The sequence below is a fragment of the Leptonychotes weddellii genome, chromosome 5, assembly GCF_054177405.1.
Source record: "Leptonychotes weddellii isolate Sample4059 chromosome 5, ASM5417740v2, whole genome shotgun sequence".
In the NCBI taxonomy this organism is placed as follows: Eukaryota; Metazoa; Chordata; class Mammalia; order Carnivora; family Phocidae; genus Leptonychotes; species Leptonychotes weddellii.
This window is the reverse complement of record NC_138373.1, coordinates 63249888-63267286: the sequence shown is the minus strand read 5'-3', so window position 1 is coordinate 63267286 and position 17399 is coordinate 63249888. Positions and strand designations below refer to the sequence as shown.

The 17399-nt window shown below is 40.5% G+C and overlaps 1 protein-coding gene across 16 annotated transcripts in view; it reads left to right on the top strand.

The window, feature by feature from the left end:
* The window catches only part of PARD3 (par-3 family cell polarity regulator), a 624325-nt gene that overhangs the window by 559121 nt on the left and 47805 nt on the right, over positions 1–17399 (top strand). The window contains exon 23 of one of the 16 annotated variants that reach the window (XM_081820861.1): positions 4631–4990. The exons of the other annotated variants lie outside the window; for them this stretch is intronic. Within the exon in view, the coding sequence (XP_081676987.1) occupies positions 4631–4673 (43 nt within the window). The 3' untranslated portion in view covers positions 4674–4990. Of the gene's footprint in view, positions 1–4630; positions 4991–17399 lie in introns of those variants that run through there. 16 annotated transcript variants of the gene reach the window in all.

Sequence of the window (17399 nt, the reverse complement as noted above, 5' to 3'; positions counted from 1 at the left end):
GTATGCCATATTTATAAGTATTATAGTATTATAATACTTATATATATGGCTTATAGTATAAATAATACTTATAACATTTATACTTATAATATTTATTTATAAATAATATATTTATATTAATATAAATATATGAATATATTTATATTATCCCCTGCTCGGCGGGGAGCCTGCTTCTCCCTCTCCTCCCCGCTCGTGCTCTCTCTCACTATTTCTGTGTCTCTTTCTCTCAAATAAATAAAATCTTAAAAAAAAAAAGATAGCAACTACAAGATACTTTCATTTAGGACTGATGTAGCCAAGCATATGGTATTTGGTAGGAGCTAGCGAAGAAAGTCCACTGATGTTATGAACAAATGAGTTCTGAGTTTCGTTTCAGTCTGGGGACATTTATTTATCTTGGATCGTTACAGAGATTTTCTGGATTGTTTTCCTATAATTACCTTGATTAATATTTAAGTGGTATGTTTACATTTTGAGTTGATTTATATGAAGCTTTGCGTTTCCTCCACTAAAACACTCCGGTTTCTCATGTTACCACAGTGATAGAAACCATTCTCTCGGCTCCATGCTTCCCGCGTTCCGAGGCTTTCTCAAGTTGAAGAATGACAGTGTGTCCACACATATTTTGCAAAATGGCAGTAGTCACACAGCCAAAATGTTCCACCAGAGGGCCATCCTTCCAGATCTCCATGCTATTTATAGATACCTCTACTTAGGGCCTCTCTGACCTGCAGTAAATTTAAAAATACAGTCCTTAAACTGTGTGTGTGTGTGTGTGTGTATGTGTGTGTTAGTGCGCACGCGCACGCGCGCGCGTTCGCTATAAATGAATTTCCTATGTGTTATTTCTGTTAGGCGGCCAGGGAGATATATCAACATCTTTTCTTCTCATCTTGGTGTTTTTCCTTGCTCTTTCTCTCCTTCAATTCTTGGGGGAGGTGAGGCCTTTCGGGCAGGGTCAGTGTGTTTGCCTGGCTGTCTGGGTAAACTTGGCAGAGGCCACAGGCCATTGCCCAGCTTCACGAACATGGCAGCAAGTCCTGACTCCAGTGCTGCTTTCCTATCACATCCTAACCAAATCCCTTGTCCTCTTTGAACCTCAGTTCCATCATCAATAAAATAGTTGCAGTCATATAGTCGGTTCGTGTGAAAATTTCAAAAGTACTGTATTAACTGACCACTGTGCAAATCATGGGAAGTTAAAATTATATCCACTTTCACCAAACTGTTTTTCCCCTTCATTCCACCACCAAGTGTTCTTTTTTGGAGTTTGGCAAATGTTCATCTCTTTGTAAACCCTGACCCCTACGCCTCAAGGTTCAGCATTTCGTGACGAGGATAGATGGAGGCAGGGTCAGTCCAGTCCACACAGTGATTGCAGATAATTCAGTAGAAGCCACTTAGTAAGGCGGATCCATGAGGTGTTTTGTTTTGTTTTCTTATTCCTGTTTTTCCTTAGGAAAAATCCTCACAGTAAAGGTCTGTTTGTGAAGCATGCTATCTCTTGTGGATTTTTTTTTTTTCACAGAGAGATTCAAATTCATTATCTTATTAAAAAGGAAAGAGAAATGTTGACACTCATGTCTTTGTGGTCTGGTGGAAAGTGGACGGTGGTCCGTTGACTGAACTGACTTGTTCCTTGGAATGCCTTCACTGAGATTAATCTCCCCTTTTGCTACTGAATTCTTAGGATTTCCATTTGCTGAACTTGGATTAATGAATAAAAGAAACCAACTTCCCTGTAGGTAATTATGTTAGCGGAAATTGTATTGGTGTCCCTGTCATTTTATAAGAGAAGGCTCGGCTTCTTCATGATCCTGCTTTTCTCTCCTTCTCTCTGTAAATGCACAATTTACAGAGATCTGCAGCCAAAAATGTATTGTTCTGATTAGATCGCTTTTGTCAAACATAAAAATTTTATTGATGTTATTTTTCATAGCAAAGTCAGTAGAAAATACTTTTGAGGTCCTTGATATGTATACTTTGGGTTATGTTTTATAATTATAGTACCTCCCAGGACCAGTGATAGTAATTTGTGTAAATAAGGTGATAAGGTCGGAAGTACTTGAAGCAAATAGATTGGCTGAAAGCTAGAAATTCCCACCAGGGAAAATCTGTGTGTAGCAGATTGAGGGGCGAGGGCCAAGGAAGCGAGGACTCCCTCTTTCTGGGGTCACTCTGTTAACTGCAGGGGCGGATGTCACAGGATCTTTAAAGCAGCTGTGATGTTGCTGGGACTGATGCGGGCTTCCCGCCCTTTCAAGGGAACGCCTTGATCATGCATTCAACTAAATCGAGGCAGTTGGAAAGCGGTTCTTGTGTTCTAATTGCCCAGTGGGCTGAGGTCTGGGGACAATAAGTGTATATCAGGGGAGGGTCAGGCTTGAAAGCTGGCAACCCAGTGAACAGACCGAACTGGAGAGGATGAAGGAGAGCTGCTGCTTCTTCTTCTTCTTCTTCTTTTTTTTAATTATTTAAGATAGAGGTTTTCTTTCTTAAACATTTTGAAATCTGGTTGATGAATACTTGCCAAATTGATTTGTGGTATTTGTCTTCTCTTTTTTCTTATTCCATGAGATCACGAGGGAAAATCCCAGCTCAAAAAGAGGCTGAGACGAAGTATGCTCCCACATAAAGAATAACAGTGCCGAGCTGCATGGGGGAGGTGGGGGGAGCCGACAGGGTCAGACCCTACTGAGTCACTGGTGGTATCACCTTCAACCTCTGCTCTGCTGGAGTGCGGTTTTAAATATTTGCTATGTTTTTTAAATACTACAAGTCCTTGTGCTACTCTCTTGCCTTCAGCACGCCTATGTATATACTAAGCTTGGATTTTAAGATCAAGACCTTTATAATAAAAGCAAATAATGGCACAGGATCCTTCAACACCACTCCTCCTAGGACGGAGTTTGAAAGAGAAAAACAACCTTGATTGTGCACAATTGCAAATCACTTCCCACTGACAATCTTGTAACCAGGGAAAGCCCTGAGAATTTAGTTCCTTTGTCATTTAGGGTTTGATGATTGGCTGACGTTCATCCCTACATCAGGGCTTCCCCCTTTGCAAGCTCTTTTTTTTTTTTTTTTTAATTGCAGTCATTTTCGGATCTGATTGCACCAGCCTTTGCAACACCTAAGTCCCTTACTCCAGAAGTGTAGGCCCCTTCCAGGGCTTCTTGTGGTGTTAGAGAGAGTGATTGGCAAGCCTGAGATAGAGGGGGGCTGGGGGTGGGGGTTGCAGTGCCGGATACAGGTGGCAAGAGCTGCCCCAGAGACAGAACACAACACCACTGGGCCCATTATTTTGGTTGGAAATACGTAAGAAAACCTTTCCTCAAAGTGGAAACAATAAACAAATTATCCACTTCCACAATCAGCTAATTGAGGCTGTCTCTCAATAAACAAGTGGATTTCCTGCTAACAAGCACTTTTACAAATTTAATCTCCAGTGCTCTTCTGCCCTTCCCCCATGTTATTTATGCTCACTAAAATTTTTCTTAATAACGTTACATATTAGTAATACTTAATGTTCCTATTTTTGCCTCCTCTTGGCATAAAAGTCTGTGGCTGTCTTTCGATGTGCCATTGTGTGGCACATTTTTTTAATTGGAATTAAAATTAAATCGATCCAACTCTTTTTATTTTCCTGGCTCTAATAAATCAAGGTAGAGAAGTGGCAGCCACAGAAGTCCATATGCATACAAGACCATCGTCATCTTCGGGGCATGGGAATAGCTTCCTTTTTTATACTATATTTATTTCAAAATCACATCCAATAGATCACTTTTGTCCACAAATATTAAATAAGGTTTTAGAGAAACATATTTGTTAAATATTTGAATCACATACTATTTATTTGTGGGTTGTTTTTAGTCAGTGTATGAAGGATGCTCAGTACCTGAAGTCACTATTTGAAAATTATCTTAATAAAGTGAGAGGAAGAGAATAGTGTAAGTATGAAGAATAGAGTATAAGAACTTCAACACCTGTTTTCTGTTTAACAATATAAGGGGATTTAAATGAATTGACACATGGGGATTTAACACTTAAATTGCTAATATAATTTTACTTTAAAATTCTCAATCATCCCATAAAATTGATTGTTTTAAATTCTTTTTCTTATATCTCTTGTATTATTCACTCTCTATTACCTCCTCATACAAGGGAAAGTAGTAGCTTTATTGGGCTTTTTAAAATCCAGAACGTTCGTTTATTATAAATTGATTCTTGAATGTCTAAATAAAATATCCCATTTCTTGCCTGAGGAATATTTTCCCCAAGTGAAAATATATTTTACTTTATGTGATTGTGCTGATAAAATTGCTTAGTACACTTTTTGAATCAAAAATTCATGTAGACAATTTAAATGTGCAAGTTTATGATCGAGTCTCTGGGGCCCCTGCACTGGCATATGGAAGCATATTTAAGTTTGTTTTTAATTTCCTTTATGGCTGGTATGGTTTCTTTTGGTTCAGACACATGCATGCGTGCGCGTGCGCACACACACCCCCCCACTAGCAGAAAGGGCCAGCAGGGCTTTTCCAAGTTATTAGGGCAATACTCTGGTTTCCAAGTTATTAGGGCAATTTTCTGAATGAGCTGCGAAACTGAAATTAATATCTTTCTTTAGAGTCATCAAGGACCAAAGCCCATCATCTGCCAGCCCTGTTTGATGCTTAGCTCTCCATGAAGTTAATATGGATTTTGTATATACCAGGATGCATGACTCGGGGAAGCAAGCAATTCTTTTTGACCATGTGCTGTTAAATTCCATAATGGTGCATGCTCTGATCTATTAGTCCTCATCAGCTAATGTGATGCAGCCAAATTGATATTTTTAATAATGATGTCAATAGTAACTTTACCATTATGGATCCTTGGAACTCCAAGTGTCAAATTAAGCATTTGTATTGTTTTTTAAATACAATGAATTTTAAATTAATTTTGAAGTGAATTTGCATTATAAATAAAATAAGATGCTTTCAATTAACTAGTGCCATTCTTTTCTGTGATAATTCAAAAGGTAGCTGACGATTATCAAGGTCATTCTTTTTTTCTCAATAGAATTGTATGCAGAATTTTAGTATATAAAACTAGTCAAAACAATTGTATTTTTTGGCATAAATTTAGTTTTAAGGTCAAAAGTGTTACATTTATTTGTTCTTAAAATCAACCACTGAGAATATTGAGTCATGTCTGTAGAATCTTAGGATTCTGAGGAACGTTGTCTGAAAAACATCCACCTACTGAATGGTATCCAAACTTGTTGATTTGATAATTTTTTTACTTTAACCATAACCCCTTTCTACATGATGTTGTCCATTTTGCACCAGCCAGATGGGTTGACTCACTGTGTCCTGAGCAGCAGAGTTTCATAACTGTACATCCCTGATCTGGACTCCTAGTCCTCTCCTCTTTCTTTACACATTGTTCTTTTTTTTTTTAAGATTTTATTTATTTGACAGAGAGAGACACAGCGAGAGAGGGAACACAAGCAGGGGGAGTGGGAGAGAGAGAAGCAGGCTTCCTGCTGAGCAGGGAGCCCGATATGGGGCTTGATCCCAGGACCCTGAGATCATGACCTGAGCCGAAGGGCAGACGCTTAACAACTGAGCCACCCAGGCATCCCTACACATTGTTCTTGACCTTCAGGACACAGCTCAGTCACTTCTTTCTTATAATTAATACCATTTCAGAACATTAATATTCTTGGCTCTATAAAGCTGTTTAACTGCTTATATGAGTATGTCTTGTCTTCCAGTCACGATTGCAGATTTTCTTTGGGTAAAAAATAAGAAAAAACCCCAGCACTCTCCCTACACATAACCTAGCATAGTGCTGGGCATGTAGTTGCTATTCCGCTAATGAAGGAGGAATTTATGACAGTCCTATCTTACAAAAAAAATCCATGTGAGCTGCCCTACTTGAATAGATAACACTTCAGTTTATTTCAGTTCTGGCATATGTAAGCTGGCCTTCATTTTCCTAGAGACCTCGATTATGCTTGGTAGCAGACCTGATAAAGAGATTTGATGGTCCACCCACCCAACCAACGTCACTTATGACATTGCTTCCGGAATCAGCCACATGTAATGTGCAGAGGGGAGGAAGTGCTTCCTGTCCTGCCCTGAGAGGGTCAGCAGAACCTATGGTGCTCCCTTCACGATGGGGGCTTGTGGCCTTGGGGCTCTGGCTGTGGAAGAACTCAGTGCAGGGATGAGAGCTGAGAGCTAGGATTCTCTGGGCCACACTTCGTCTCAGGTGAGAAAAGACCTTGCTATATCCAGAGCCTAGGCGCTCTCAAGTGGAAAATGAAGGGCAGTGACTGAGCGGTCCCTTCAGTGGCAGGGCGTGTGAGTGGGTTTTCCAGAACCTGGGAATGACCTTGCCCTTAGAGAGGTAGTTAAATATATGCCTTCCTGCCAGGAGAGTGAGAATAATGGTTTGGAAGTTGGGGAGTTTGATAAACACTTCTCTTAGCTTTGCCATTGTGGGGGTGTGTGTGTGGTATACATAAAAGTAAGCTGCTTCTCTGCTAAGTTTGCCCAAGAGGAAAATGATAACATTCTTCATCTTAACAAGTTTCCTGTAAAGCTGCATATATGAAAAATGGGCCCATTCAACCCCTGGGGGAGGAAAGAAGTTACTAATTTTTCATCAAGCTTTGTGGATCAGTATTGAACGTTTTCTCAAACATCAAATGTTTCCTTACCCACCTCCAGCATCTGTCCCCTGCCTTCAACCCCTACCTCCAGCTGCCAAATAGAACTGGATTTATTACAACCTGAGCAGCATGAATTCTAACATTGTGGAGATGGGCACGGCTATTGGCCTTGAAAAACTGTAAGCCGAGGTTTGCCAGCACTCTAGATGGTGATAAAGGACGTGGGGCTTATTTCATCGTCAACTAAGGAAGCACATTGAGGGACCCTGGGGTATTCAGAAAGGGAAAAGACAAGCCACACCCTCACAGAGATGAAAATCTCTTTGTGAAAATAAGGCATCCACATGTGCAAGATTAATGCGGGCAGAAGGGCGAGATCATTCCTTCCTAATTAGTCATGTGGTAAACAGCAACGTGCTCGAATTCCAAACAGGCCATATCTCCTGTGTCTGAAGTGATCTGGAAGATTTTTATGATTCCCAGTGGGAATCGGTTATAAAGTAGTAGCAGAGCTGGTAATGATGAATATTTACTGTTTCTTATTTGTTTTCTCCTTGTTCATGTGTAATAATGAATACATTACTCATTACTTCTAATCAGTGGATATTGTTATGTAAATTTCACAGCAATTATCTATACCTTTTTAGCAGGGTATTTTAATTCCCATTTATGTAATTTTGCTTGAATATGCATTTATTTATTTATTTATCACCAAGCAAATAGGCATTTCCGGAAGCTCAGAGATATGTAACGTAGTATGAAGGCACTTGTGTGGTGAGTGGTGGTGACATGCAGCATGGGTGACCCAAGGCCTTGCTGCTCAGACGTGGGCCATGCACCTGCAGCGCTGGCATCACCTGGGAGCTGTGTGAAGTGCAGGGTTTCAGGCCCCACGTCAGACCCGCTGAACCAGAAATCTGCATTTTCACAAGGTCCCCCCATAATACACATGCACATTCAACGGTGAGAGTCACTTTTCTCAGTTATTCTCATTAAGCACTCCGTGTTCCATTCTGATCTGATTCTGTGGGAGCTCGTTACAAAATTGTGAAGGTGGGTGTTTAATCACTCTATTTGTAGTTTTCTCTGAGCATGACACATTATTTAATAGAACAAAGTTTTGTAGTATTATGGATGAATGATCCTGGCCATCGCTAAAAGTTAAGTGAATACCTAAATTATTTTCCCAGCACTTGGAGTCTTTCAAAACTCAAACCATGTTTTGAAAAGCACCATTTTCCCTTTTATATCTAAGTCCATATGAATTCAATTTTGTGGGAAATTTAAGCCACATGTTTCTGATTCATTTACACTTAACCCTTGAGAAGGTTGTGTTACAACAGCAATTGCCTGTCCAAAAAAATCTCAGTCTTTTAGTAAATCCTTCATAAGGATCGAGAATTGGGGAAAAGAGAAATGGGGAGAAGCCACTGGAGAGAGCCCAGAACAGCTGGGGCTGGGGTTCAGCACCCTGAAGCTGGAGGCAGGTCTGAGCAGAGTCCGTGTGCAGACAGCTTCTGTTTATCACACATCTTTGGCAGGGACAGGGAGGGATGACACAGTCCCATGTGCTGGAAAGAAACAGGGGCATGTGTACATCATGCAGCATAGACAGAACCCTTATTTTTTCCTACCCGTACATTAACATCTCTCCCTTTCCTCCCAACTGTATCCATATCACTGTGTGAGATGGCTGTGTTGTGACCCCTGTGAACCAACCTCTTGCATGGGGGGACAAAGTTCTGTCCCCGTAGTTGCTGGGAAAGCCTCCGTGGGTGACAGGATGAAAGAAGCAACTTTGATGATCTTCACTTTGAGTATTGATTATAGTTTGAGCTGATGTATAACCAGAGAATCTTAAAAATTCATTAAGCTTCTTTTCGCCTCTTAGTAAAGCTTGTCTTCTTGCTCATGGAATCATGAGCTGTGACAGCTTTTTTTTGATTGATGGATAGTATGTATAAATGCATGTGTACACATGAGAATATATGTCATGAATAAAGAGTGAGTGTTTATGGTGGGAGAAAACAATAATCAAATGAATCATGTTTTCTATTTAGACCTCTGTCCCTACGTTTAGTGAGTTTGTTTAGATAAGAGGACTTGGGTTGATTACAGTTCTTAGTAGCCATTGATAAACGAAAGGGCATTTGAATTCCATGTCTAACACATTATTCCAGGGAACCAGTAAATACATATTCATATGACAGATGCTCTAATCAAGACTGAAGGTCTTACTTAAATATTTTAAAAAGCAACCTTGGCACTTGAAGGCAAAGCAAATGCGAGCCAAGATTGTGATTTTGCCAGTTTTCCCCTTGCTGTAGGCATTCGCATGATTGTCTTTTGTTGTGGCATGTAATGCCTTCAAACATGCCATGCCCTTTTTCTCGAGAAAGAGCTTTTCTCCTCTGTCATCAGCTGCCTGACTCTTTCCTTCCAGGATCCCCCGATGTCAAGTCTGTGAGCCTTCCCTTGCCCTCTGTCTCGGGGCAGCACCCACCATCTGTGCTTCCCACATATCCATGTAGCATTCTAACATTGGTGATTCTGGTGTATAATTAACCGTTTCTATGCCTGTCTTCCCCAGGGCAGGGACTCTGCCTTCTATACCTCTATGCCCACCACCAAATGCAAGGTAATTACTCAGTCAAATTGTTGAATGAATAAAGCTGTGACTTAAGCAGTATCTCAGACTAGCTCTTCAAAGCTAACCACCTTCTAGGGATGCCCAACTTAAAATCTGAGCTCGTGGATTGAATTTGTTAAGCGTTCTACAGATGAACCCAGTGTTGTCGGTTCATGTCACATGGAAGCCAACCTCGCTTCTCTGAGTAGAGTCTGGGCTCCTCTCTGCTGGCCACCTTGTGGATACCCATGGTGGGTTGAGGAGGCTGTGTCAAGGAATATGGTGGCTCACTCTGGCCATCATGACTAGAAAAAGAGTCCCAAGCAGATGTACCCAGAGGGCCTTTGTTCAATTGTTGGAAGGTAAATGCTGTGTGGTTTCCATTAGGCCAGCACGCCCCATACCTCATTTGCTCCATTCTTTAGGTTGTTGAAAACATGTCCCAGTTTTAAAGACTTTCACAGATGACATTTTCACAGTTTCCTTCTGTAACCTATTCCATTATTTGTTTAATAAGTCTCTCTGTCAGAAATGTATTCTTTTGCTCTCATCTAAATCCCAAAATGCCCATTTTCCTCCATTTGGTCCCCAGTAGAGGGGGGGACAGCTGGCCACCTCAAAGTGTTCTCTCTCCGTCCCTTGGATCATGTGTCATCTCCTTAGGGTTTCCAAAAGTCTCTCATTATATTTGTGAGTAAAAATAAAACTTGAACTTTCAACTCCCGAGTTTATCACCAGAATATCCAGCTTCCTTGGTCGCCTCCCGCTCTCCTATGGGTCTTCTCCCTTGCTGTTTTCTGTGTCCTTTTGTTACCATCATGGGAAACCGAACTTATTCCTGCACTCTGTCCTGCATTTGGTCTTCCTCTGCAATTGTAAGCTTCTTGAAAGCAGAGATTGCATGACTCTTCTTTGCGTTGTCTGAAATGCCTAGTACCTAGAAATTGAATTTTTAGCAGCTGCTCTTTACTTTGATGTACCTTAGCCCGGTTTGTCTGAATTGATCAAAAAATGTAGCTGGTAAACATTCCAACTCATAGGGAAAAGTCTGTATATAGCAGAGGCATTTTAGAAAGTGAAGCTCAGCACCGACATTTAATGTGAAAAGCACAATGTGGAACAGAGAAGAGTCTGCAGTGTATATAATTTCAGAGTTCTTTAGTCGTCAACAAGGCAGCTGACGTTTCTAGGTAGCATTAAAGCGTGTTTCGTTACGTGCATTTCCATGGTGCAATCCAATATAGAAACTGAATTTGTCAGTATTACAGATAATTAGGATAACAGTAATACCAGTAATTACTGTGAAGGGATTTCTCTATGGCATAATGAAGGCCCTCAAACTATTTAGGAATTCTTGGATGAAAGAAGATACAGAAGCAAGAGTTCTGGTGTTGAAAAGACAAAAGCAAACTGTGTTTGAAATATGTTACCAAACGTCATGTTTTTATGAGCACAGTGTGGCAAAACATCAGGACACAGCTGTTGATTTTGGATGCTCTTTTCAGAGCCAGTGACCCCTGTGCAGGGAAGAGCCTGTCCGGATAATCAGAGTGAAGCGCATCACCCTTGCGATGACTTACCAAATTGTATGCCTGTCCTGGAGATTTCCCCTGATGTCCTAGGAAGTGTTTGGCTAAGTGGAACCACAGAGCTATGTGTGGGCTTTAATATTTAACATCAGAACCAGGCTTTGGCAAGATATGCTGGCATAGCCCAAAACCATACTCTCAGTTCTCTGGATTAAAGGAAAAAAAAAAAAACAAAAAAAACACCAAAATCAGAAACTCACGTTAAAATTAGAGTTTACTATGACATGTTTTATACTAACATAATTTTGCAGAAAAAAAAAATAACCACTCCATTTTAAATCATAGTATGCAGCAAGACAATTATCTACTAAACCCCCATGATAAACACAAAGGTAATACTAAATATTTCTGGAACTTAGTGCATCATGTTATTATTAACATTTCTGTTGGGGGAGACATCCTTTATTAAACATTTAAGCTACACATCTCAGAACTTTATTTTTGGCAACTGATAGCAAAGCTATAAAATGCAGATAGCTTATATGTTATAGTTCTGTCAAATACTTAGCCTTTTCATTAAGGAAAAAAGAAGAAAAGAAAAACCCCACGTCAAGCCATTACTAGTGGCATGACCTTTGCTCAAAAGATCCATGTTTCAACATAACACTCCGGCACCCCTGGGAGCAGTAAAGGCCAAAGGGCAGCCCTTTCTGTTAATGGTGGTACATGATTCTAGGACACAGGGTCAGTGGATATTTCAATTAGTACCAAGAGTCTATTATTGTACCAAAGGACACAAATAAGTAGCTATAAAAATAATCAAGTTAGAAAACAAATTAGAAATTAATAAGTCTCATGAAACTGCCTTCCATGACTAGAGACATGTTTAAGTCTAAACAAGCTATTCTATTTGAAGTTGGTAGAATAAGTTCGGAATATATCAAAGAAAAATGACCCTTAAGACATTTTCCTAGTTTACTCAGTTCTGCTTGCTATGTGCTTTCTAATTTTTTTTCCTTTCAGAAGATGTGTTTTTTTCCATTTACCTGAATATGACTTTTTTCCATTTTCTGCAAACCATGGGAGTCATTTCTTGAGTTGTTGGGTTTTTGGTTTTTGTGTGTTTTTTTTTTTCACATTTCTTTAGAGAATGAAAATGTCTTGTCACTTATGGAGCACCTTTTCATAGTGTTTCTAGTGTAGACGATCATAATGAAAAGGCGTTCCTGGGAGCCTAACTGCGCATGGCACCACGTGCATCGTAACCCATCACCCACCAAAATGCGCCTGCTGGCAGTCAAGCAATGATGGTGGATGTTCACAATGACCCTGAGGTGTTCGGTATGATTTTGGGCGAAGGATACTTTGTTATAGTCAGACATTTTGGAAGTAAGATATATGAATAATAATTAGTTAACAATATTTAATTGCCTATAATGGATAAGTGGGAGATTTCTGCAGCCAAGCCCACCTGCCCCCAACAGGTTATCGTTTCAGACAGACACATGGACACAGGCCCTCTGGCAAACATATTTAAAGACAGTGGAAACACTGACCCAACACTGCAGTGGGTATAAATCTGTAGTGGTACACCAGTTTACATCATTACTGCCAGACAAACTGGTCATGCTTTTTTATTCTCACAAATCACTTTCTTAATGATCTTGATAGTTTTGTTTTGCAAATAGTGACCCAGACAGAGTGTATCATTTCAGATGGAAAATGCAGGATGTTGATACTGAATTATACCAGCCACCCTTCCTTAACCAGAAATGCAGAAAAACACAGGTTACCAAGATCTTTAAGGTTTACTTTACTTTGTGTTTCTAAAAGAGAAGTATTTAAGGAGAATTAGAGATTGGGTGTTGGGGGAGTAGGGGAGGTGTTTGCAGAGTTTTCTGAGTGGCCTCTCATCTGTCCCAGCCATGGGCTTAAAGTCCTTGAGGCCTCCTGAGCTCTTTTTAATGCAAGTGAAATTTCTGGTGTTTCCATCTGGCAGTTCAAAATGGAATTTAATCTTGAGACTCAGTACTTCTTAAGAAAGAGCAAAGTCCATGCTTTGGCACACACCAAACTTTATTACTAAATTTAATTTTGTTTTCCAATTAATTTTATCCAATAGAATAACTGTTTTCAAAGCTAATATTTTATCAGCAATAAAGTAAAATCCCTTATTCCTCCTTAATATCTTTGAGTCCAGCTCATTGAATTTAAGGGGGGGATGATGGAAAGAAAGAGAAAACTGGCTGATTTTTCAAGACAAAGTGAGAGCATTAACCAATATAGGGATAATAGAAGGAGGGAAAGCTTGGGGAGAAAGATTTCATTTTTATATATAACAGGTTCAAATTGTTGTCAGCATATCCAGGTGCGATACCCAGCAGGCAATTAGGTTAATGGATGTGGTTTTTAAAAGAGAGGTCAGAGCTGGAGAGGTTGAGTCCCCTGCATGAAAATGATTATTGATGTCACAGGATGGACTAGCCTATGGAGGCTGCAAACAGAGATAAAAAATGAGTCATAATTTGGGGTTCTCCCCCCAAAATATGGAGAATTCCCATTTTATTCAAGAGAGAGAGAGTTGGCAGGGTCGATTTTTGCAAGAAACACGAAGACCAAAAAGAAGCCACTCACGGCATTAAGCTTCTAGAAAATCATTTGAGATTGCAGTGGGAGCCACTGAAGCCAAATTGCCAGATGTTGAGAAGACGGTGTGACGTGGGAGTGGAATGTCAGTGACCCTCATGCAATGTTGGGTAGAGAAGGGTAGAAATGGAACTTGGTATTTATGACTCAATTGAATAGGAAGGCCAAGAAAAGGTCATGAGGCTGAGATAAATCAGCCAGCAAGGAAAGAGGCATTGATGATACAAGGGGAAAGTAACTCAGGCAGTGAAGTCCCAATTACTCATCCAGAATGAGCAGAGGTGGAGACGGAGGTGTGCTGGCAGGTGGGTTGAGGGGACTGTGAAATTATAGGCACAAAGATTACCAACCAGAACGGTTTTGCTTCTTGGGTGGTGATGAAGTTTGTCCTCATACAGCACCTTGTAAAATACGAGATACTAAGTAAGATTTCAGTAAACACATGAGTCTGGCTTTTAACACTTCTGATTTTGCCCATTTAAATATAAGCATGTTCTAGCATGCTGGAGGCATGAAGGAAGGCCAAAGCAAAATTTGGTGTGTACATAGCAAAAGGGAATTGGAAGGGCTAGCAAGCTTAACAGGGATGGGAGAGAGGCTCCATGTAAAAGTGACAGAACTGAGATTTATCTTGCTTTTCAAAGAGAAGACTGGGTGGAGACCTCGTTCTTATTCTCAGAAACACAAAGTTTTATGAGGATGAGTCTGGCCAGTTTTCCCCTCCTCTTAACGGAGGCCAAAATAAGGGGAAATGAGTTTAAATTAAAGGCGATTCTTTCGTCTGTGTCTTAGAAACTTGAAGAAATGTTAGGATGGGATTCTTACGGGCTGTGGAGAATCTTTAAGGGGAAAAAAAAAGCTTATCTGTTTTAAATAATGTACATTCAATTGGCTGCAGTCAAGGATCAAAGCAGGGTGATTTCTTTTTTTTTTTTTTAAAGATTTTATTTATTTATTTGAGAGAGAGAATGAGACAGAGAGAGAGAGCACGAGATGGGGGAGGATCCGAGGGAGAAGCAGACTCCCTGCTGAGCAGGGAGCCTGATGCGGGACTCAATCCCGGGACTCCAGGATCATGACCTGAGCCAAAGGCAGTTGCTTAACCAACTGAGCCACGCAGGGGCCCAAAGCAGGGTGATTTCTTGAAAACTTTCCAGTTAGTGACTTGATAACTTCAGTGGGTGAAGTTTGTTTGAGAAATGCTACTATTTGGTTTTTTTAGCCTATACAAAAACTATGAAATAAAGCACTGTGTGTGTGTGTGTGTGTGTGTGTGTGTGTGTGTGAGTGATGTCTCTAGGAGGGACATTAAAGTCGTACTTAATGAATTTTGAAAAAAGAACTACGTTTATATGTTAGTTTTAGATTGTTTGCAGACAGTGAAAATACAGGTCTTCTTTAGCAGTGGCTATAAAACATGTCTCCAGAAGTTGTCATTGGACTTTGCTTAAATGTTTCTCAAAAAAAAAAAAAAAAGAGAGAGAGAGAGAAAGAAAAAAAAAATGGTCTCTAGTTCATTCAGACCTCTAGTTCTGACCCTGATTCTTTTGTCTTGCATTGTCTTATTTTCTGGTCAGAGTAATTCAACAGGTGTGATTCCTCATTAAAAGCTTCAGAATATTCAGACAGATTACAGACTATGTTTGTTTTAAGTGTATTCTAATGATACTGAATGACCTGAAATTATCCAGATTGTGTTAATCCCTGGAGATTACAAGAATTACACCAGTCGCAGGCAGAAATTGTATGTACTTGCCCATCACAAAAATAAACTGTGATCATGCTTCGATGTTCTTAATAATGTTAACAGTTCAGTGAAAAGAGTCTAGAGTGGAGATAAACAGGAACTTTGCCACTAATCTCTCACAGGTTAGTCAGAAACAGAAGGAATGTTTTTTATGGCCATCCCTTCGTTTCTATTCATTATTTGGTTGCTCTTTGAGTACAAAGCTGTTTATGTCTCTGCTTCAGGCAAAGGCTCCGTGAGTGATTTGCTCTTCATTGCTTTACACAATTTGACCAAGGTCCGTGGTGCTTTAAGTAATCAATTCTTGCTCCATGTTCACTTTTTTGTGTATTAAAAAAGTAATACTCATGTAAAATAACAAATAGAATAAAATTGCAGTTTAATTACTTTGCTTATTACCGCCTTCCCTGGGGTGTTTATTGTTTTTGGAACCCGTTGGTATGACAGTAGTAAGAAGCCATCACAGAGCACTAACGTGACTCACTGGACCCCTCTCCGGGGAGCCTTCCTGCCGCGCATGCCTGGTTTGCTGTCCCCCAGCAGCGCATGCGCAGATCCCAGCTCTCGAAAGTCCTCTGGCACAGTCAGCAGACTGTGGCACGCACACCAAATGACCTACCCCACGCACACCGGTCCTCATCTGTTTAGGCTTTGCCTGTGGCTGTTCTTGCAGTACAGAAGGAGAGTTGAATACTTGAAACAGACTATTTGGCCCATAAGGCTGAAAATATTTATTTGGCTATTTATAGAACAAGTTTGCTAGTGGTTCTCCATCCCCCTGTAAATTATTTGGGCTCTGTGTCTTTCTAGTTTTATCTCCCACTCTTGTCTTCCTCTTCTTCAGTTGGGCATCCTGTGTCCCAGCCAAACTGACATTCCTTTTTTTTTTTTTTTAATATATCCTTCATCATGCCTGTGTTTTCATCTCATGCCCTTTCCTGACCTCTGCAGATTCTTCTTCCCTTTTAAGTTTCAACACACGTGCTTTCTCACCCAAGAAGTCGTATCTGATTCCACCAGCATGGATTACTCTACTTGTAATCTAAGTGTCTATCCTGCATTTTATGGGTTCTTCCTATCCCAGTCCGTAGCGTGTCCAGGAGCACAGGCCTCTCCCCAGACTTAACTTCCAGGATAATAAGGGCTCAGCCTTCTGGGTGTGTCTGTTCTGTGAGTCCCAGCACAGGCTGTTGGGCTTCAGTCCCCATCATCATCAGCCTAGTGAGTGACAGATCACTTGTTCTTGATGTCAAAGAACACCACATGAAATCACCGGATAATGACAAAAGCATTTAAATTCATCTATGCTAATGGAGTCCCTAGATAGTTCTAGCTTTCTGTGCCCTGCACAGAAACTCTACCTGCCGGTTTGGGCAACTGTTTCCAGCTCTGAAATAATGGGGTTTCAGATTCCCATGTGGTCGTGGCCTCTGTTTGAGCAGCTCGCTCCAGAGTTGGGGAGATGAGTCTGAATTCTCACAGTCCTTCCTGCCAGTAGTCTGCAGCCGGCCGATGGCTTTCAACACTCATCAGAGGACACTTACATTGCTTGCGGTATCCTTCCAGCCCATCAGGTCAACTTTTAGTGGTGTTTCCTTACTAGTCACTTCAACTTATCTCGTGAAGTTAGAATTCAGGTGAGCATTATACGCTTAACTCAACACAGATACACCTTGTTCTTCACCTTCCTATCACAATTCTAGTTAAGTTTACTATCAGCATATATATTTGTGTATACACACACACACACACATATATACATAAAATCTCCTATCTTTCCTACTCTAGTGACTATGTCTTATTCATCTTTTGATCCCAAACAGGGTAACATACTGCCTTTTACTCACTGTACACTGTAGAAACATTTGAATGAATCCATTCCTTATCCTCTTGGCATTGAACTTCAATTGAGGCCTTCCCCTCAGTTCATGCTAACGCTGTTCTCTCTTTTATGATGCTTCTCCCTAGTTTGCACTGGCCTAAAAATGAATCTCACCTGGGATGATTAAGTCTTCTTCCACATGCTCCCTCAGTTGGGCCTGTGGACTAGAAACAGGTCCCAAAGGCACTTTTCTCCTTTTCTGACAAGTTTTGCAGTAAGTTAATGGCTATATTGTTCTTTCGTCCAGCTGGTGAGTAATGGCACGCTGTGAGCAGTCAGAGTTTACATGTCGGCAAGATGTC